General features: G+C 39.7%; 1 protein-coding gene across 1 annotated transcript; it reads right to left on the reverse strand.

Moving 5' to 3' along the window:
• Nucleotides 1-1,594: 1,594 nt before the first annotated feature.
• On the reverse strand, nucleotides 1,595-15,020 carry LOC117506259 (lysosomal-trafficking regulator-like). The gene is made up of 3 exons (XM_034165756.1): nucleotides 14,816-15,020; nucleotides 6,003-6,093; nucleotides 1,595-3,807 (listed from the first exon to the last, which is right to left on the reverse strand). Exons 1-3 carry the CDS (start codon nucleotides 15,005-15,007, stop codon nucleotides 1,712-1,714), a joined length of 2,379 nt encoding a protein of 792 aa, XP_034021647.1. The 5' UTR covers nucleotides 15,008-15,020; the 3' UTR covers nucleotides 1,595-1,711.
• Nucleotides 15,021-23,643: the final 8,623 nt, after the last annotated feature.

Genomic DNA, 23,643 nt, shown 5'->3' on the forward strand with positions numbered 1-23,643 from the left:
TGTACATGTCCTGGACTACCCTCACAAACTTCTCTGCCACTCCAGACTTCCTCATACAATACCACACTCCTTCTGGCCTTCTCTGTAAGTCTCCATCAGTACTTTCAGAGCAAACACTGCATCTGTAGTGTTCTTTCTCAGCATGAAACCATATTACTACTCATAGATCTTCACCTGTTTTCAAAGCCTAGCTTCTACTACACTTTCCCATAACTTCATGCTATAGCCGATCAACTTTATGTTTCTGTAGATGCTGCAGCTATGCACATCACCCTTGTTCCTAAAAATAGGAGCTGGCACACTTCATCTCCACTTCCCAGGCACCTTCTAACTTTTCAAGATTTTATTAAACAATCTGGTTAGAACTCCACTGTGATCTCTCCTAGACATTTCCATGCCTACACTGGAATGTCATCTGGACCAACTGCCTTTCCACTCTTCATCCTCTTTATAGCTGCTTTCACTTCATCCTTACTAATATGTTGCACTTCCTCATTTACTCTCTCCACATCATCCAGCCTTTTCTCGCTCTCATTTTAGTCATTCATTAGCTCCTCAAAATATTCCCTCCATCTTCTCAACACACTCTCCTCACTTGTCAGCACATTACCATCTTCATCTTTTATCTTCATCCTTTCCAACTCAGTCCCTTTGTCTGGCCAATCTGTACAAGTCCTTTTCTCCTTCCTTACTATTCAACTTCTTGCACAGTTCGCTATATGTCTTTGCCTTAGCTTGTGGCACTTCTCTTTTTGCCTTATGCCGCATATCCTTGTACTCCTTTCTATTTTCTTCATCTCTCAGACTATCCCAATTCTTTTTCACCAACCTCTTTCTCCTTATGCTTTCCCGAACATCTTCATTCATTTACTATATTTTAGTAAATTGGTAAAGTGGAAGAAAATGGATGGATGGATGGATGGTTAATTCATATATATTCCTTTTTAAAACTGTTTTGTCAATTGTGTCAGACTTCAGACAACTTTATTGATCCCTAAAAGGGCAATTACGTTTAAACTCCAATTACCTCAGACGTTCCAAGCTGTCACTAGCATGGCCCAAGCAGAGAGTCACCGCCTTGAGTTTGGTCTGCTTGAGGTTTCTTCTTCAAATCATCAGAGAGTGTTTTTCCTTACCACTGTCATCTGTGTGCTTGGTCTGGAGGTTGGTAAGGTTAGACCTTACTTGTGTGAAGCACCTTAAGGCAACTTTGTTGTGATTTGGTGCTATATAAATGATATAAATTGTTTTATTTATTAAAATATTACAATGAACCAGTTTATTTTAAAAATAAAGTAAATGCACAAATATCTACAAGGCTCCAATTCTTTGAGATCAGGTGCTTCCAACCCTGTTCCTTGTTAGCACCTGCCCTACATGTTTTCCATGTCTACCTGCTCTACTCAAGAGTTCAACTTTAGACTGTATTAATCAAAGAGAGAGGGAGAGTTAGTGAGTTGTTTTTTTTTCCCCACTTCTTTCCTCAGAGACATTTTTTGTTTTTGTTTTTCCAACCTTTCTGAAAGATGTGACCTGACAGCTTAACTGATGGTTACCGCTGTTTGACAGGTTACAACTACAAATATTTCTATCTTTAAGTATGAAATCTGAAGCTCATTTCTGGCAAAGCAGGCATTCACTCACACACGGTACTGACACAGACAACCATGGAGAAAGGAACAGATGATTTCAGAACAATGAGACAATCAACTCACCTTGATTTGAGAAGGACAGACAATGTTTGCAGGTATACAAGCAGTACTTCCACAGGCATGCACTGACCATGATATCCGCACACCTGTGAGCACACCGTGGAAACCCCAAGCTGCTGGGCATGGTGGACCACCTCTACTCCTCTCTGCAGCACAGGGTTGAAGATATGTGTGTAGACTTGCCACTGTATGATAACATTTCCCCGCAGGGTCAAGTGGCACACATGGCTGGCTATCTGTTGGCTCAGTTGCCAGTCCTCCCCAAACACTAGTCCTTGGTAGGCCTCTAGAGCATTCCATTTCCACAGCATGTCCTCTGTGCCACCTCCACTTGGCAAAATACCCTGGGAGCGATAACAGAGTCCGGAAATAGCTGAGGGCTCCCTCTGTTGCAGTGTCTCCTCCAGGCCCGGCAACTGACTGCTGTCTAGAGTGCAGATGTTACAAGAGGCCAGCTTGGCTTTCTCAGAAGGCTGTCCCCCACCTAGTTGGTCTAGAATCAGCCTGCTCAGGACATTGAGAATGTGGGACTGGTAACTTCGCAGACCTGGAGCTTGGAAGGCATGTAGCAGAGGTACTACCACTGATCGAGGATCCATACAACAGCAGATTCCAACAGTTTGCACCCCAGCCAGTACCTGCAAAATAGCTGCTCCATTTGGAGACAGGCGCTGCAGTAGCCGCAGACACTGGTGGGCACAAGCAGCCAGACAACAGCAGCGCTCTGGATAATGCACGTCACTCTCCATTCCTTCATTGCCATCTGCATCCTCTTCAAAGGGATTGCGCCTCGCAGTTTGCTTGAAAGCAGAAACTGGTAAACCAGACAGGTCTCTATGGTGATGCAGGAAATGAGAATATTCACAGCGACGATGACGTCTCCTGGCACACACAGACTGGTGTAGCTGTTCTGACTTTGCTTTCTTAACAGCACTAATAATTTTGAAGACCCCTGCAATAAGACCTCGTAGCCTCTCTGAAGCCTCACTTCCTATTTCAGAATCTTTGGCCCTGCCCAGTCCCTCCAGCCGCAGTACTGTGATCTCAAACAGTTCTAGACCACGATGTTGAATAAATTCATGGACAAGTTCCAGAGCCTGGTTAAAGAAGAAAGGGTTGGGTGTGGAGGTCTGCAGACAACCCAGCAGCACTTGTACTACTCCCTCCAAAAGCTCTGGCAGCAGTAGCACTCTATGGCGATTTCGGGAAAATGAGAAGTCATCTTGAATCTCCTGCAAGGTTTTCTTTGGCCGAGGAGCAAACAGGTTCATCTGCCTATCCAAACAGCTGCGAATTTTGAGGGTGGCTCGGAGCAAGTCTATCAGACTGCGTCTCAGAGTATCTGGAAGGGTTTCATTTTGACTCACATCCACAGACATCAGGTGCAAAATTGTGCGTAGAAGCATCCTCTGGACAAGGGCGATTGGTTCCTCTGTCCAACCTCCAGCCAGCTCTTCTGCTCCTGTTCCACCTCCACCACCTGGACCACAGCACTCTCCAAATTCAGTCAAGATCTCAGTGAGTGTTGGTACAACACTGACTGCCAGGCCAGGGTTGTGGTTAATGCTCATGTCAAACTTACAAACCTTCTCCAGTAGAGAAAGTAAAACATAACAGAGATCAAAGGGTGAATTCTCCATCCGGTTGAAAACTGATATTGCAGCTGGATCTGTCAGAGTTTCAGGGTCTGATTTGTGAGAGGCAGTGGATCTGGGATGAGGATATGGTGCACTCATGGTTCCTGTGGATTTTGTGGTGGATGATTTCTGTGAGACCTCTGAACGATAATGCTGATAGTTTACTCGGATGCTGGAGCCATGTGCTCTCTTGATCCTAGCACCACCAGAGCCTGAGGCTGCTTTATCTTCTGAGTTGGGATCTGAATCTGAGGTAGAAAGCTGGGATTTGCGAGCATTCCTCACAGAGTATCTCTGGACTGTCCTGCGTGACCTCCTTGACTTCCAAGGGTCACTGCCGACACATGGTCTCTTGCCGGAGTTCTGTTCATCTGACCTGATCTTCAGTCCTGTTCCAGGGGAGACATCCTTCACTTCCCGGGTGAGAAATACTTCCAGTAGAGATGGCAAGATGAAGACTGTTAACATACAAAACATTGTCAGCTTTATGACCTCCACCAAAGAAGTACCTGTTTGTGCCTATGTCAGTTTCCTTGCTTAAGTCAATTACATTCAGGGGCATGCCTTAGTAAAGGAGCAAATCCGAGATTTTTTTCTTGAAATTATGGACGTATACATACTGTAGATATACAATTGGGCACCAATTCACATAAAATGAAAACTAGGGCTGTGCCATAATCATAGGGTCTACAATAATATCTGTATAGATTTTTATGTGATGAAAGAAACAGATAATATAATGCAATGCATAAATACCCTTGGCCGTAAGAGCATAAAATAGGAACCAACATGTGACGTTTTGACCTCTTAAAATGGGTCACGGTTAACCATCTTTGAATTTGTCCAAGGTCTGTGTCCCAAGAATGTTCCCTGTGAATTTGAAGACCCTGGCAGTAATAGGACTGGACTTATGCTGAGCACAGATGGACAGACAGACAGAGACGGACGGACAGCCGCAAGGTCTTCACAATACCCGATGGCCATATTTTGGTAATAAATAAGTGCCATATCGCAATATAAATAGCTGGATTTTTGTTACAAATTAGGTGAGTTGGCCTGTCAACCTCACATATTTTTGAGCATCTGAGACATGTAGACAGACACAGAGTTGACTATAATAACTACTCTTCAGGGAAATGGGGTAAGAGCAATTAAAATAGAAACTTTAAATTCTGTAGGTGTGCCTGTGGGTGTGAACGTGTTTGTCTATATGTGGCCCTGTGACACACTGGTGTCCTGTCCAGGGTGTACCCTGCCTCACGCTCTATGACTGTTGGGATAGGCTCCAGCCCCCCACGACCCTTAATTGGACTTCAGTTGGAGATGAGTGACACTGTGACACTATCACCACCAAATAAAGCATTTCAGGACTACATATTAAAATTTTTTTTGTGCTCTTAGTTATCATAAAATTAAACAATAATTCTCACTCTTAAATACGCCCTTATGGAAGCCACCAATACTCCTCAAGGAGATGCTTAGTTCTTGGAATCTCACACATGAATGTGACATAGTCCTTGCTGGCTGTTATTTATTGTTCATGTAAGAAAACACAAAAACCTGCTCATGGTTTCTTGAATGTAAAATGCCGCATTGTATTGTGTATGCATCAGAGTCGGGAATCAGAGCAGCCTTTCTTGCTGTAGCGCTTGTCTATTTATTCCAACGACTTATCTTGCAACTCAAGTAATTAATGCACCTGACAATCTGGAAATAGCATGAAGTGTCAGATGTGTTATATCCTAGGACACACAGGGTCTGACACCATTAAATATAATCCTCTAATTGCATTTCTTACCTCCATACCTGGAGTGAAGTGAGAGGCGAGTTTTTCTTTTGTTTCATTTTCTTTAGATGAGGACACACCTGCTGCCATCACATGGGGCTGCCTGCATTTCTGCTGTATACATTCATGCGTTATTCCACGCTGTCTCCTCTTCTGTGAGCAAATTTTATTTTGACTGTGTGTGTGTGTGTGTGTGTGTGTGTGTGTCTGTGCGCGCATGTGTGTGAGACAGAGAAAATGGAAAGATGTAAAAGCACTGCACAAATGTAGCCCACACCATTTAATGCAGCACACAAAGAAAAATGTTTAAAGAACTGTTTCATCAGAACTCGCAGACCATGAGAAAGAAACTTTGTTCCGAGTTGATAATGTAGGAAGCCCAGTACAACAGTGTGGGTTTTCAATTAAACAAATGCTCATTTCACATGTGCATCATAGACACTGTACCAGTTAAAAGTAATAAGCAGACATTACAGTGCTTTCACATCAACAACTATCAGAGTGGCAGAGCTATTCGATTAATCAATTCCTCCATTAAGTCACTTAGTGAAGAAAAATACCAAGATTTAATTGTTTCCAGCTTCTGAAATGTGATGGTAGGACAAAAATTCAGCACCTCTTTATTGTCATTATTCTCTGGAATGCTGGAGAGTTTATATTCATCATTTTTGTCAATAATTTTATAAGAAGTTACATGCAGTCCAACAACCCAGTAAACCTAATGCTTAAATGCTGCTTAACCTTTGTGATTAAAGGATTCTAAAAACTCAAATACAAATTGAAATGCAGTCTGCAGTTGTGGGTGGACTGAGGTGTGGCTTGTTAGTGGAATGAATAAATAACATAGAAATTGTTGTAGTTACAGACCTGGTGCTTTTTCCTCTTGCACAGGAATCTTCCAGACCAGCGGTAGCAGAGACAGCAGTAACGTGAGCAGCTCCTCGCGACAAGTCAGCTCCTGAGTATGCAACAATTCACATGGAGGTTACCTAGGTTTTTTTTTCTTTGTAACATCAAGACATTCCCACTGCAATACACAAACACAGATTCAAGACGTAAGACATATCCCTTTGATTTTCAATACTACACTAAAGTCATTTTGAGTTGTCTACTGATTTTAGTAGACAAGCTTTCTAATTTTCTTTGGGTGGGTAATGGCTCTGGCGCAGTCTCCTGTGCAAACTCCTGTGCAGCTCAAGGAGCTGTGTGTGTGCGTAATGTAGCATCTACATGACAGCATTTACTTCCAAGACCTTGGGGATCTCATCAGAACATTCCTCACAGCAGAGAGACAACCAATTCCTTTAGGTGCTAATTAATAACATTCAACCTATTCCTTCACGCGTGACTTAAAAATAAACAGCTTGGTGGTGTTTTAAGACTGTCAAAACAAGCATGGTGGGGGGGGCGGGGGTGGAAGCTGCTTTAGGATGTCTGCCATTTTTTTTAATCCCACTAAAAGGGAATATTAGTTTTTTTTTTCTCATGTCCATTATACCTTCACTCATTGATTTTTTTTTTTTTATCTTAGTTGACAACAGGCTTCTCTCTTCAGTATCTGCCCATAAATACCATGTTATGGTTATTTTTGACCATGCCCCATCCTCTGTAATTGCACAGTTTAACTTTATCAGTAATCTCTCACCTTGGTGTCTCAATTCTCATCTAGTCTCAAGTGATGCCCCTTTCACACCGGGGCCACCGTAGAGTTGCGTACTGCGACATACTGACTACGCTGAGTTTTTTCTCCCCTACGCAGCAGTATGCTGAGGGCTACGCGAGGTGGACGCACTGAACTCAGAAAATATGTAGGTTTTAAGCAAGTCTACACAACACTACGCTACTGTATGTAAATCTACACAACACTGTGCTACAGTACACCAAGCCTCCGCAATTCTACACAACCCTACGCCAGGGCAAAAAAATCCTTTTATCAGTACATACCTAGATTGCTTTCACCACCAAGTTCTCTCAAGATTGTGGCAAGTTAAATAAAGTCCATTAACTCCTGCTCACGGACCGATCGCCAGCGAGAGGACATGTCCACATCCAGATTAACTCCTCACGGATGGATGGCCAGCGAGAGGACATGTCCATGCACGGAACAGGTGCACAATTGCCGGCTGAATTCTGACTTCTTCCAATGTATCACATCTGGACACATCATCTGCGTGTCAAGGCAGTCTGTAGTGTCATGTAGCCATCCGTCCATCCAGTTTCCACCTCACAGGACTTTGATAAAAAAAATTTTGTTTGATAAATCAGATATTCTCACCTTTGGACAGCTTGCAGCTGATTATTTAGAGAGACCGATCTCACTTGATGAACTTAATGTGGCCACATTATCTTTACAGAGTGGAGAGTGCTGGACTAGATGGCGCAAAAATTGGTGCAAGCTTGCCCCCTTATTATTAGATATGAACAATGAATCATTTGAATTTGGCCACTTCCACTAAACTCTTAATTAGGCCTTCATTTCCCTTCTACTTAAGAAAGGCAAAGTTCTGTTTTTCTATTCTTCGTATCACCCCAGAAATCTGCTGAACATCGACTTTAAGACATTATCTAAACTATTGGTTCTACGTCTGGAACCCATTCTCCCATCTATTATCTCACCAGATCTGACTGGATTAATTCGAAATAGACATTCCTTCTCCAATCTTAGATGTCTATTTTAGATGACATAACCGCACTAAACAATCACTGACAATAACCCCACCTCCCTTCCCGCCACCTTCATGCATATGAATATTTGCATGTTTAACTAGTTGCACTGCACTTTATACTTGTGTATTTTAAATTGTTGCAAGTGTATTTATTTTATTATGTAACTTTTTATTCATTTTATGTGTACCTAGTGGAGTTGCAATCTTAATTTCATTGTTATGCAACATTTCAATGAAAATAAAGGATTTTCAATTCAACTCAACACAATTTACATCTCTGCCTCTGATACTCAGGAGGTTCTAATTTCATTCAATGCAAAAAAAGGCATTTGATAGAGTGGAGTGGAAATACATCATCTACACGTTAGAGAAATTTGGTTTTAAAGCAGGATTCGTCTCCTGGATTAAGTTACTTTACTCCTCTCCACAGGCCTTTGTCAGGACCAATAACTTTCTGTCAGACAGGGCTGCCCATTGAGCCCATTACTATATTTGCAATAGCAATCAAGCCCCTGGCAATAACACTTTGTGCTAACTCTCATATTTCAGGCATTTTTATGAATGGGACTGAGTTAAAGGCCTTTCTTTATGTAGACGACCTTCTCCAATATGTTTTGTTTACAGTTTCTATTCAAGCTGCCCTAGCTACTTTTCAATCTTTTGGACAGATATCTGGGTTTAAACACAACCTGAATAACAATGAGACATTTCCCATTAATAAGGCTGCTACAGAGATTTCACTTCAGAATTTCCTCTTTAGAATTGCACATTATACTTTTACTTATCACAGCGTACAGGTCACCATTAAAAGTGAATATTACCCATCTGTTCTGTTAAATCCATAAGGACTGTGAATGCTGGTCTCTGCTTAATTTATTTCTGGTTGCTATCATTAACTGTGTTAAAATTAATATTCTTCCATAGTTTTCCTATGTGTTTCAATGTGTACCCTTGTTCCTTTCCTAGTCTTTTATCTTTAAAGTGGACAGCTTGATTTCAGAATTTAATTGGAATAAATGTTAGGCAATGTTAACAAAGGCCTAAATCACTGGGTGGGATGGCCCTACAAATTTGGGCTGCTAATATTAGGATATTTAATTACTGGCTTTAGTTTAATATCTATGAATCTCTCTCTACTTGGATTGTAACAGAGGTGGATTCTGGTCAGCCGGTCTCTTTAAAAGGCCCTGGTACACTCTCCCATTCATTGTCCATTTTACCTTACAGACATTTTCTACATTTGCTCCATTAGCTGCCAACCATGTTTTTTACTCCTTCTTTAGCAGACAGTGTTTTCAACATGTAGTCAGAATTCGGTATTAATACTTTTAAAGGCTTATAAACTGATCATGTTTTTGCATAATTTGAACAACTTTCTTATGAACGGCCACTGCCCCAGAGTCATTTTTTTTTAGATATCTACAGGTTTGTAGTTTTGTCAATAACACATTTTCTACATTTCCCAAGCCTCCTGGGGAGGCAGTTCTAGATGGTTTCCTGGAGCCAGTGTATACGAGGTCTATTAGAAAAGTATCCAACCTTATTATTTTTTTCAAAAACCATATGGATTTGAATCACGTGTGATTGCGTCAGACAGGCTTGAACCCTCGTGCGCATGCGTGAGTTTTTCCATGCCTGTCGGTTGCGTCATTCGCCTGTGAGCAGGCTTTGAGTGAGGAGTGGTCCACCCCCTCGACGGATTTTCATTGTCAGGAAATGGCGGAATGATTTGGGCTTTTTTTTCCATCAGAATTTTTTCAGAAACTGTTAGAGACTGGCAGTTGTAAACCATTAGAAAAATTTATCTGGCTTTCGGTGAAAATGTTATGGGCTTGGTAGAGAATAAGGAGTGTTACCGCCGCGACGCGCGAAGCCTCCGCTCCTCTTTCCATGACAAAAACTCCTGTAACAGTGGAATGTACCGTTCATCTCCAAACCGGACGCTGTGTTTTATCCGGGACGTCGTCTGACTAGCACAGGAATTGTGAAAAGACGTGGACATCAGCACTTTTTCGGCACATTGAGACAGACGTGCGGAGGAATTCCGCGCGTGATGAAGCCTCACAAATGTAGCCCACACCATTTAATGCAGCACACAAAGAAAAATGTTTAAAGAACTGTTTCATCAGAACTTGCAGACCATGAGAAAGAAATGTAGGTCATTTGATGAAACGGCGGTGCCGCATGGCGCACAGCAACGCCGTGATGAAGCCTCACGGGACATGTTCTGGCATGTCCAGGCACATCCACTATTTCTTGGATAATCACTCGATGGAAAAACCACCGACAGCTGTCTGAACGCCATCTCAAAGCCGTCCTGTGAGACCAAAACGGAGGTGGTTTTGTCTCGCTCCAGTAGCGAATCCATCGTGACGCGCGAAGCCTCCGCTCGGCTTTCCATGACAAAATCTCTTGTTACAAGTGAAATCTGCCGGAAAATGGTTGATGTCCAGCTCTTGTGATAACCAGAGAAATGGCACACGATGGTCACGGATCCAGACAGCCATCAGTTTAGAAATGAAATGGTCGTTCAGCCTGTCGATGGCGGCTTCGGAGCGTAGCGTGCCCCACAGCCGCTGGGGGCCATCCTTAAAGTGACAGTAACACTCCTTATTCTCTACCAAGCCCATAACATTTTCACCGAAAGCCAGATAAATTTTTCTAATGGTTTACAGCTGCCAGTCTCTAACAGTTTCTGAAAAAATTCTGATGGAAAAAAAGCCCAAATCATTCCACCATTTCCTGACAATGAAAATCCGCTGAGGGGGTGGACCACTCCTCACTCAAAGCCTGCTCACAGGCGAATGACGCAACCGACAGGCGTGGAAAAACTCATGTATGAGCACGAGGATTCAAGCTTGTCTGACGCAATCACACATGATTCAAATCCATATGGTTTTTGAAAAAAATAATAAGGTCGGATACTTTTCTAATAGACCTCGTACACTAAAGAGTGCAATTTCACTTATCTGTAGCCAAATTATGTCATTACATATGGAATCAATCTTGTTACAATCCCTGTGGGAGGAAGATTTAGTGGAGAAATTTAAGGGACAGAAATATTGATGCATGTCCACATATCTTGTTTTTGCGAGACACAGCCTCGTACACTGCACAAATTTCATCAAGGTCAGATGAGCAAAGATTTACGACAGTGTCTTGCCTGGCTGTGATCGATGTAAACAATCTCCAGCAAATCTTATCCATACACTCTGGCATTGCCCTTCTTTGTATTTCTACTGAAGTGAACTTTTTACTGCTCCATCTCAGACTGTAGGGAAGGAAATCCAACAGAGAGCCATTAGGGCCCTGTTCAGGTCTTCTCCACTTCGTCTTCTCTCTCCAAAGATAAAATGGATGTTGTAGCATTTCTTACTCTTCTTGCCAGGAGACTAATAGTGATTAATGGGAAATCTCCGGTACCTCCTTCCTATTTTCGCTGGATGGAAGACGTTTTTGTTAAACTGGAAAAAAATAGATTTTCTTTCTAGGGTACTGTATAGGAAAAGTTCTGTTTCTGTGTGGACAAGGCATAAAATTGCATTACAGCTACAAGAGAAACTTGCTACAAGAGAAATATATATAATAAATACACATCCACACATGCGTAGTCAAAAAAATTGTACAGTCATTAAGTGATACTTATACAACAGCCGCAGCCTCACCTGCAATTTAATCAATTAAAAAAGGGGTAAACAACCAACCAGCCCAAACTGAATCAGGAAGGAATGAATGGAAAATTCAACATATTGAAAGGAGACTCACCACACCTTCCAAAACATTCTTTGATGTTACTGTAAAGCACTTTGGACACCGTCTGGCTGCTGTAAAGGGCCATATAAATAAATGCTGATTGAGTGTATAAGCCAATAAACAAAAGAGGAAAAAAAACAAAAAACGCTAGCAATTTCTTATTTTCTGCTCAGTGTGTAACAAATACTAGATGTCTTATTTTGTTTCACTGACATGATGTCATAACAGTATTGGGTGTTTACTTGTTTCTTTGAACTTTATCTGGGACAGAACAATTGTACAACATACTTCTTTACCAAGAACAACAACAACAAAAAGTAAGAATTTGGTGCACAAATTTTAATCCTTTTTGGGTTTTCTGAAATCAAGACAGGTTGAGAATTATTCACTCAGGATTACAGAGCCACACACACTTTGTTAGAATTGGCAGCGTTCATTTACACTTTTCTAAGTGTTCATTACATTGGCCTAACAGCATCTTTATGGAGCTAAATCCAGGCCAAAAGTTTTGTAACCTAAAAATAAAAAAGACTGAAAAAATAAATTTTGAAACTGAATGTAATGAATTTTATAATAATTTAAAAAGTATTATCAAAATAAAAATAAGTGTAAGATCTTACATATTTTCCAGTTTTTAAACATCAAAAATGACCAAGAGCGGTCTAGAATTACTTGTAATAGACATCTTTGTCCTTAACATTACTTTATTTACAGGTATCAAGACAATACAGTGGAGAGAAAGTGTTGAGTCATTATCTATCAAAGTACCCACGTTTCCTGAAAGCAACATCATGTGAGGACTGATTGCTCTGCTGTCACTCATAATTCCATGCCCCTCTCAATTGAAGCCATGCCCTCCCACGCCAGAACGGGGCCAAAAGTTTGAAACTGAAAAAATAAGATCTGAAACTGAAAAAAAGATCTGAAGGTGAAAAAAAGAAATATGAATGAAAATAAATTATTTGATCAAAAATAATTACAAACCTGAATCAAAAATATATTTAAACTGAAATCTATATCTTACACTTATTTTTATTTTAATAACACTTTTTAAATGATTATAAAATTCAAGAACAAACAATGAATTTTCAGTTTCAAAATTTATTTTTTCAATCTTTTTTTAATTTTCAGATTACAAAACTTTTGGCCTGGATTTACCTCCATAGTATTTACTTGTTTCTTTGAACTTTATCTGGGACAGAACAATTGTACAAGATAATTCTTTACTAAGAAAAAACAAAACAAAACAACAACAAAAACAAACAAACAAGAATTTGGTGCACAAATTTTAATCCTTTTTGGGTTTCCTGAAATCAAGACAGGTTTAGAATTATTCACACAGGATTAGAGCCCCAACACTTTTTGTTAGAATTGGCAGAGTTCATTTACACTTTTCCAAGTATTCATTACATCGGCATAACGGCATCTTAGATTGTTGTGATATTACAGCAAGTGATGCTATTGAATTCAGCATGTTGCAACTGATGCATTTTGGCCAGCAGTGAGACCCACCAGCAAGCCTGTAAGGAGCAATGTTAGAATCTCAAGCCATCTTGCGCCAGCCTCTATCATGGTAGACGAATGTGACAACTTGATGACATAAAGGCAACTGTTCTCATTATGCAGGATAATGATGCTTTGAACCCAATGAATGAGTGACCAGAAACAGCAGGTGCAACAAAGTTTACAGTTAGATTCAAAATGCCAACACCAGATGCCTGGACCAAATCTAAAGTGTTGCCACAATTTTGTTGAAATTCAAGAAACAATTAAAATATAGGGAGGCAAATTTTAAATCAGTGTTCTTGGCTACACTGACATTACCACCTGAAGTAGACTGATATACAACCCCTAGCAAAAATTATGGAATCACCGGCCTCGGAGGATGTTCATTCAGTTGTTTAATTTTGTAGAAAAAAAGCAGATCACAGACATGACACAAAACTAAAGTCATTTCAAATGGCAACTTTCTGGCTTTAAGAAACACTATAAGAAATCAGGAAAAAAAATTGTGGCAGTCAGTAACGGTTACTTTTTTAGACCAAGCAGAGGGGAAAAAAAATATGGAATCACTCAATTCTGAGGAAAAAATTATGGAATCATGAAAAACAAAAGAACGCTCCAACACATCACTAGTATTTTGTTGCACCACCTCTGGCTTTTATAACAGCTTGCAGTCTCTGAGGCATGGACTTAATGAGTGACAAACAGTACTCTTCATCAATCTGGCTCCAACTTTCTCTGATTGATGTTGCCAGATCAGCTTTGCAGGTTGGAGCCTTGTCATGGACCATTTTCTTCAACATCCACCAAAGATTTTCAATTGGATTAAGATCCGGACTATTTGCAGGCCATGACATTGACCCTATGTGTCTTTTTGCAAGGAATGTTTTCACAGTTTTTGCTCTATGGCAAGATGCATAATCATCTTGTTGTGCATTTTCGATTTTTGAGACATATTGCTTTAAGTTTTCCGTCTTGACACTTTGATGTCTTCCTTGGTCTACCAGTATGTTTGCCTTTAACAACCTTCCCATGTTGTTTGTATTTGGTCCAGAGTTTAGAGACAGCTGACTGTGAACAACCAACATCTTTTGCAACATTGCGTGATGATTTACCCTCTTTTAAGAGTTTGATAATCCATTCCTTTGTTTCAATTGACATCTCTCGTGTTGGAGCCATGATTCATGTCAGTCCACTTGGTACAACAGCTCTCCAAGGTGTGATAACTCCATTTTAGATGCAGACTAACGAGCAGATCTGATTTGATGCAGGTGTTAGTTTTGGGGATGAAAATTTACAGGGTGATTCCATAATTTATTCCTCAGAATTGAGTGAGTCCATATTTTTTTCCCTCTGCTTGGTCTAAAAAAGTAACCGTTACTGACTGCCACAATTTTTTTTCTTGATTTCTTATAGTGTTTCTTAAAGCCAGAAAATTGCCATTTGAAATGACTTTAGTTTTGTGTCATGTCTGTGATCTGCTTTTTTTCTACAAAATTAAACAACTGAATGAACATCCTCCGAGGCCGGTGATTCCATAATTTTTGCCAGGGGTTGTAGGCTTTGTTTGCTTGTTTTTTGTACCCATTTGTGACAGACCTAATATTTTCTCTAGTATGAAAGTGCCAAATTAGACTTTTCTGTATTAGATTTATATTTTTAAAAATGCATCAAGTGTGAAACCTTGCTTCAAAATTAGGGATATGTGTTTTTCATACAGATAAATTTGTAGCATTTAAAAAAAAAACAAAACTTCACCTGGTCAATTATGGAGTCCAGAGTACTGAGCAAGAGGAATCCCCGACCCCTGACCAGGTACTCGCCCAGTGCCACCATGTGAGTTTCCTCTTCATCTTCCTCTGGTGCCTCTGCTCTCTGAGCCACTGCACTGCATAGTTGATGTACATCAGTCAGGAACTCCCTCGCCAGTGTGTTACTGGCACCACTCATGTCAGAGCTACAACAGAACACAAAAATGATCACATAACTGCATCAATACATTGAAAAAATAAGTAAAGTGTGCAACATGTTTGCAAACACTTTTAACACATTGATAGAATTATGAAGATCGTCCTAATGAGGTCAGCAGTGAGCAAGTAGTTCCAGGTTAATCACAGAGAATAAAACATGATATGAAAAGCTCTGAAATCATAAACCCGTGATGCATAAATTTGTAAACCTATATGATCAAACACTCCTGTTAAACGTATCGGGCAAAGTCACAGGCTTTGCAAAGAGTTGCATCAGACTTCAAACAACATCTAATACTTCTGCAGTGAAGGCCAGATATGTTCTGAAACGTTAGAAATATTTATTAAGGATATATCATATGACCATGTTCAAGGTCTGACTTACAAGTTACTGCCACTAGTGTGAAAAAAATTCTCAGTGCTATATAAATCAACATGTCTAGCTAGAGCAAAACTGTCTTCTTTCCAATGGTGTGTGTAAAAAGTACGTATGATGCATTTTTGTACTCAATTGGCAATTTATGTCAAAAAACAAGCAAAAATGGCATTTTTTGGTGACAAAAAGTTATGGCATTTTTTTGGTGACAAAAAGTTTTGCACTTCATGATGTCAGGAGGTCTGTATCACACAGTATCAAAACACTGATGTAGTTTAAGGTTTTAACCTATTGTGCATAAGATCTTGCTTTGCATGGTATCTGGTTTTTAAGGATTCCTCTAGCTTTCCGGTTTCTAAGTGACCTGGTGTCTCATAAAGTCTGGTGACAAAAGAGGTGATGAGTTCTACAAACAAAGGTAAGATTTACTTTCTAAAAAAGAACAAATCACTACCGGCCCATCTCCAACCTTCCCTTCATCTCCAAAACACTTGAAAAAGTGGTTGCAGCACAACTACAGTCCCACTACGAGACAGACAACCTCTATGAACCCTTCCAATCCGGTTTCTGTCCAAAACACAGCAATGAAACAGCCCTAGTCAAAATTATCAATGATCTCCTCTGTGCAGCTGACTCCGGACTACTCACCATCCTCATCCTACTTGACCTCAGAGCAGCGTTCAACACCATCTCTCACCCACTGCTCCTGGACCGCCTGGCTGGCATTGGGATCACTGGTGCTGCACTCTCCTGGTTCACATCATACCTCACCGACCGTCAACAATTCGTGCAATTAAGGAACCACAAGTCTGGGTGTTCGGGTGTTTCACTTGGTGTCCCTCAGGGGTTAGTCTCGGGTCCACTTCTTTTCATTATTTACCTTCTCCCCCTGGGCACACTCCTCCGTCACCATGGGATCCATTTTCATTGCTACGCCAATAACACACAGGTCTACATCTCCTCCAAACCCACTGCTGCCATCCCTCCCACCTTCCTCATCACCTGCTTGGAAGACATCCGGAGCTGGATGAGCAGGAACTTCCTGAAGCCCAAGGGCAATAAAACCGAGGCCCTACTCATCAGCTCCAAATCCACCCTCACTAAATCGCAGTACACCCTAGCTCTACCCATCACCATTGACGGATTCCCTATACCCTTCTCTCCTCAAATCAAAAGTCTAGGTGTCAGTTTGGACAGCACCCTCTCATTTGCACCTCAATTCAGAAGATCACCCGGACTACATTCTTTCACCTCCGCAACATTTCCAGACTCCACCCATCCCTGTCACAATCCAGCACCGAAATTCTGGCTCACTCCTTTGTCACATCTCACACTGATTACTGTAATGCCCTCCTCACTGGACTCCTTAACAAACTCATTAACAGACTGCAACTCATCCAGAACTCAGCTGCCCGGATCATCACCCACACCAAATCATCTGGTCACATCACCCCTGTTCTCATCCATCTTCACATCCATCTTCACTGGCTCCCTGTACATTACCGTATTCAGTATAAAAACCTTCTGCTCGCCTACAAACCTCTCCATAACCTAGCCCACACTTACCTCTCTGATCTCCTGCATGAATACACTCCCTCCGGGACCCTCCGCTCAGCCTCTGCTGGACTGCTTACCATCCCCACCTCACGCCTCAGTACCATGGGTGCCCGGGCCTTTAGCTGCTCAGCACCCAGACTCTAGAACTCCCTCCCCCCCAAACATAAGACAATCAAACTCCCACATCATTCAAGTCCCAACTCAAAACCCATCTGTTCAAATTGGCATATGAGCTCTAACTAGTGTCTTGTCATTTGTTTTTATTTTGCCTTCTTGTTTTACTAATGTTTGTATTTTTTATGCTTTTACTTTTTGTAAGGTGACCTTGGGTGACTTGAAAGGCACCTCCAAATAAAATGTATTATTATTATTATTATATTTCCAATATATGGCACTAAGTATGGTACTGACATGCATGTGTTACATACCATTTTAATTAACAAAACAAGATAAAGCAGATAAGCCATTGGGAAGTGCTGTATTCCCAGTTTTGTAAAAGCTAGAGTCCAAATAGTGAATCCACCTACTGTGAAATGCAAATGTGTGAAAGACATTTTCTAAGAAAAAAAAAAAAAAACCTTGCATTTTGTCAATTTTCATCATAGATGCCTGAAAAACTAACTTGATGAACCCAACAATATGCCGTATCACAAGTTAGAATATTGTGTTGATATCTGGTCCTGAAAATTTTTTTTTTAGAATTGAATTTTGGGTCCTGGCTCCCACCTGAAAAATCAGAATATATGTACTATCATTAGTATCTTACATATTGTGCTAAGAAACATAAATATCTCTTTAGGAACAAGTTTAATGAATTAGTTGTGAAGTGGTATGGGGAGGAAAGATTCAATAGGAAGGATGTTTCTCTACTGGATCATCTGTCAGAGAATCATGTAGACTCCTCTTGTGCATCTAAGTGACACAACATGTTGCTATTGCATCAAGAAGCACTGTCTGATTTAAGAATGGATTAACTATTTTTTTTTTACCTAATGCTTACTATTACTTCTTTTCCTCTATCACGTGTGATAATTGTGTCTAGTTCTCATGTATTGACATTTGTCTAAAAGGAGAGATGGGTATTTACATTTGTTATGTTTGAGCATTGTCAGTGCCTTTAATAAATCATTCATGGCTTTAAACTATCAACATTTTTGCATTTTTCTTTTCAGATCTCAATTCCTGAGAAATTTTTACTTTAGGATCCAAGAAATTTCACTGAATTATGTAATGTTGAAAATCTGGCCATTTTGGCAGTCAAATCTAAGTCAGACCTTGAACCGTGTCATATCTTCATTTTGTTTTTGTCTGTTTACTGGTGGAACTCTACATGCCGGCCCGGGCTTTGCAGTCGCAGGATGCGAGACTTCTCTGTGTTCCCAGGGTGAAGAAGAAGTCAGCAGGTCAAAGAGCCTTTTCGTATCATGCACCCACCCTGTGGAACAGTCTTCCTGCGACCGTGAGGCAGTCTGAGTCTGTGGACATTTTTAAGTCAAGACTCAAAACCTATTTTTATTCTCTTTCTTATGGATAGTTTTTATTTTCATTTGTTTTATTCTTTTACTTCTGTTTTTATTTATGTATTTGAATTTTTTTTATTCATTTTTAATTATTTATTCAATTTTATGTTGACTTGTTTTATGTAAGGCGCCTTTAGACGGCTTTTGCTGTGATTTGGCGCATTATAAGCTAATTAAATTAAATGAAATTACTATATTCACTTCATTTATATTTTAAGACAAAAGTGTATGTTTTGCTTATATAAATCTACAGTTTTGAGCCTATCTATACCAAATTTGGTCTGCTGATAGCTTTGGTCACTGGGCTCCATATGGGCATATTTAACAGAATTTTACGAATTTATTTTAATTTAACCAGGTGAGTCCCATTGAGACTGTACATACACATTTCTGATCTTAGTTTTGCTGATTACTTATGGGAGAAGAAGTTGCTCTGTTCAATAAATAAAGGAACATTTTTCAATTAAATTAAGTGCCTGTTGACTTGGGGTTGTTCTACACATTATATAGAGTCAATAATGACTAGACTTAGTGGAGAACCCAAAAATAAATTACTTTTAATCATAATATTATAGTATTGTGATGTAACTTTTTTTTGACCAGTAGATGTCAGTATGATGATGAGATGCTGTGGCAACAACACAGGGAGAAGAAGAATGAGAAGTATTGAAGCTTCACTGAAGGACTCCACTTTGACATTTCAATAAAACCCAGTTTAATCTAATACCGCTCTGTGGTATTTTGGAAGAAGGGCCTTTGCATATACATTGATACACATCAAAATTTGTCCTCTGCATTTAACCCATCTTATGAGGGTTGAAAGAAAAGTAATGGCTCCATTATTTATTCATTCATTTATTTATGTGGTCAACTGTCGGCAGCACTGGCGTGAATAAGGCTTTAATATGTTCTGTAGCTTCTGTCGACACAATACAACCGTGAGGACCAATGAGCAGTCGCTGTCCAGTGCCCGGGGATGTAGAGATCCTGCCTTGGTCAACAGCAGAGGAAAGGGACCCTAATAGGTGTGTTTTTGATGGCGGGAGAAAACTGCTGTGCCTGGAGGAAATCCACACAGACACGGGGAGAACATGTGAATCCTGCACAGGAAGAAACTGGGCAAGGGTAAAACTGAATCCCAGACCAGCTTGCTGTGGGGCAAGAATGCAAACCACTGAGCCACTGTGCTGCCCATATTTGACAAGGTTTCATTTTTATATTTTCAACAAAAATGTTGCATCATGACTCACGGTCCCTGTAACACCAATATGTGTGCTTGCTAGGACATACAAAGTGGTGCTTCATGACAGCTATGTTCACTGAATTCATGCTTCAAACATTGTTCAAAGAAGGTAAAAGTCTGTTTGCATCTGGTAATGTGTTCCAACTCTGTCGGTAACCCACATATACAACCCCTGGCAAAAATTATGGAATCACCGGCCATGGAGGATGTTCATTCAGTTGTTTAATTTTGTAGAAAAAAAGCAGATCACAGACATGACACAAAACTAAAGTCATTTCAAATGGCAACTTTCTGGCTTTAAGAAACACTATAAGAAATCAGGAAATAAAATTGTGGCAGTCAGTAATGGTTACTTTTTTAGACCAAGCAGAGGGAAAAAAATATGGCATCAATCAATTCTGAGGAAAAAATTATGGAATCATGAAAAACAAAAGAATGCTCCAACACATCACTAGTATTTTGTTGCACCACCTCTGGCTTTTATAACAGCCTGCAGTCTCTGAGGCATGGACTTAATGAGTGACAAACAGTACTCCTCATCAATCTGGCTCCACCTTTCTCTGACTGCTGTTGCCAGATCAACTTTGCAGGTTGGAGCCTTGTCATGGACCATTTTCTTCAACTTTCACCAAAGATTTTCAATTGGATTAAGATCCGAACTATTTGCAGGCCATGACATTGACCCTATGTGTCTTTTTGCAAGGAATGTTTTCACAGTTTTTGCTCTATGGCAAGATGCATTATCTTGAAAAATGATATCATCCCCAAACATCCTTTCAATTGATGGGATAAGAAAAGTGTCCAAAATATCAACGTAAACTTGTGCATTTATTGATGATGTAATGACAGCCATCTCCCCAGTGCCTTTACCTGACATGCAGCCCCCGTATCATCAATGGCTGTGGAAATTTACATGTTCTCTTCAGGCAGTCATCTTTATAAATGTCATTGGAACGGCACCAAACAAAAGTTCCAGCATCATCACCTTGCCCAATGCAGATTCGAGATTCATCACTGAATATGACTTTCATCCAGTCATCCACATTCCACGATTGCTTTTCCTTAGCCCATTGTAACCTTGTTTTTTTCTGTTTAGGTGTTAATGATGGCTTTCGTTTAGCTTTTCTGTATGTAAATCCCATTTCCTTTAGGCGGTTTCTTACAGTTCGGTCACAGACGTTGACTCCAGTTTCCTCCCATTCATTCCTCATTTGTTTTGTTGTGCATTTTTGATTTTTGAGACATACTGCTTTAAGTTTTCTGTCTTGACGCTTTGATGTCTTCCTTGGTCTACCAGTATGTTTGCCTTTAACAACCTTCCCATGTTTGTATTTGGTCCAGAGTTTAGACACAGCTGACTGTGAACAACCAACATCTTTTGCAACATTGCGTGATATTTACCCTCTTTTAAGAGTTTGATAATCCTCTCCTTTGTTTCAATTGACATCTCTCGTGTTGGAGCCATGATTCATGTCAGTCCACTTGGTGCAACAGCTCTCCAAGGTGTGATCACTCCTTTTTAGATGCAGACTAACGAGCAGATCGGATTTGATGCAGGTGTTAGTTTTGGGGATGAAAATTTACAGGGTGATTCCATAATTTTTTCCTCAGAATTGAGTGATTCCATATTTTTTTCCCTCTGCTTGGTCTAAAAAAATAACCGTTACTGACTGCCACAATTTTTTTCCTGATTTCTTATAGTGTTTCTTAAAGCCAGAAAGTTGCCATTTGAAATGACTTTAGCTTTGTGTCATGTCTGTGATCTGCTTTTTTCTACAAAATTAAACAACTGAATGAACATCCTCTGAGGCCGGTGATTCCATAATTTTTGCCAGGGCTTGTATAATGCCAGACCAGTGTGACAGGGGCCTTGAGACCTGGGTCTGCTCGTGATGTGACATTTTGACCCTACTCTCTTTCTTTCCCACTGTGAGTTTTATTCCCACTATTGACTCAGGAGAAAGTTTCTTCCTGAGAAAGCAGAAATGCAATTAGGAGATTTTTGTAAACAGAACTTTTGTAATACTTCCTGTATTACAACCCAACAATATGCCGTATCACAAGTTAGAATATTGTGTTGATATCTGGTCCTGAAAAATTTTTTTTTAGAATTGAATTTTGGGTCCTGGCTCCCACCTGAAAAATCAGAATATATGTACTATCATTAGTATCTTACATATTGTGCTAAGAAACATAAATATCTCTTTAGGAACAAGTTTAATGAATTAGTTGTGAAGTGGTATGGGGAGGAAAGATTCAGTAGGAAGGATGTTTCTCTACTGGATCATCTGTCAGAGAATCATGTAGACTCCTCTTGTGCATCTAAGTGACACAACATGTTGCTATTGCATCAAGAAGCACTGTCTGATTTAAGAATGGATTAACTATTTTTTTACCTAATGCTTACTGTTACTTCTTTTCCTCTATCACGTGTGATAATTGTGTCTAGTTCTCATGTATTGACATTTGTCTAAAAGGAGAGATGTGTATTTACATTTGTTATGTTTGAGCATTGTCAGTGCCTTTAATAAATCATTCATGGCTATTAAACTATCAACATTTTTGCATTTTTCTTTTCAGATCTCAATTCCTGAGAAATTTTTACTTTAGGATCCAAGAAATTTCACTGAATTATGTAATGTTGAAAGTCTGGCCATTTTGGCAGTCAAATCGAAGTCAGACCTTGAACCTTGTCATATCTTCATTTTGTTTTTGTCTGTTTACTGGTGGAACTCTACGTGCCGGCCCGGGCTTTACAGTCGCAGGATGCGGGACTTCTCTGTGTTCCCAGGGTGAAGAAGAAGTCAGCAGGTCAAAGAGCCTTTTCGTATCATGCACCCACCCTGTGGAACAGTCTTCCTGCGACCGTGAGGCAGTCTGAGTCTGTGGACATTTTTAAGTCAAGACTCAAAACCTATTTTTATTCTCTTTCTTATGGATAGTTTTTATTTTTATTTGTTTTATTCTTTTACTTCTGTTTTTATTTATGTATTTGAATTTTTTATTCATTTTTAATTATTTATTCAATTTTATGTTGACTTGTTTTATGTAAGGTGCCTTGAGACGGCATTTGCTGTGATTTGGCGCATTATAAGCTAATTAAATTAAATTAAATTACTATATTCACTTCATTTATATTTTAAGACAAAAGTGTATGTTTTGCTTATAAAAATCTAAACTTGGGGTTGTTCTACATATTATATAGAGTCAATAATGACTAGACTTAGTGGAGAACCCAAAAGAAATTACTTTTAATCATAATATTATAGTATTGTGATGCAACGTTTTTTGACCAGTAGATGACAGTATGATGATGAGATGCTGTGGCAACAACACAGGGAGAAGAAGAATGAGAAGTATTGAAGCTTCACTGAAGGACTCCACTTTGACACTTCAATAAAACCCAGTTTAATCTAATACTCCAATAATCTAAAACAACAGAAATGTCACAGAAAAAAAGAGAGAGACTATGACTTATTTGTCCACGACTGGACAAACATTAAAATATTTCTGGCTGACCCTTTACTTTGGGCACAGCCCAGTGGTGACACCAGCCAAATGAGGCAGCACAAAATTTTAATGAGGCAGCTAGCTCATTTCTCTATGCAGGAAATACCAAGTCAATATTGATAATTATTTATAATTTTAAAGGTAGCAGACTATGGGTTTTGTTTGTTTTGTTTTTTAAGCATTGTGACAAATCAGGAGAGATTACAAAGTACAGCTACATTTAATTTACAATCATTACCAGCAGTACAAGCCTTTTTGGGTTTCCTGAAATCAACACAGGTTTAGAATTATTCACACAGGATTACAGAGCCACAACACTTTTAGTTAGAATTCAGAGTTCATTTACACTGAACATTTTCTAAGTGTTCGTTACATCAGCATAACGGCATCTTAGATTGTTGTGATTTTTA

This window comes from Thalassophryne amazonica, unplaced genomic scaffold (genome assembly GCF_902500255.1).
Source record: "Thalassophryne amazonica unplaced genomic scaffold, fThaAma1.1, whole genome shotgun sequence".
Lineage (NCBI taxonomy): Eukaryota > Metazoa > Chordata > Actinopteri > Batrachoidiformes > Batrachoididae > Thalassophryne > Thalassophryne amazonica.

Excerpts from the sequence above, each read along its gene's own strand:
- LOC117506259 (XM_034165756.1), bottom strand. The coding sequence starts at position 15,007 with ATGAGTGGTGCCAGTAACACACTGGCGAGGGAGTTCCTGACTGATGTA. Across the intron at positions 6,094-14,815 it reads TGGACTCCATAATTGACCAG|GAGCTGACTTGTCGCGAGGA; the intron begins GTGAAGTTTTGT and ends TTGCATACTCAG. Across the intron at positions 3,808-6,002 it reads GCAAGAGGAAAAAGCACCAG|TCTTCATCTTGCCATCTCTA; the intron begins GTCTGTAACTAC and ends GTATGTTAACAG.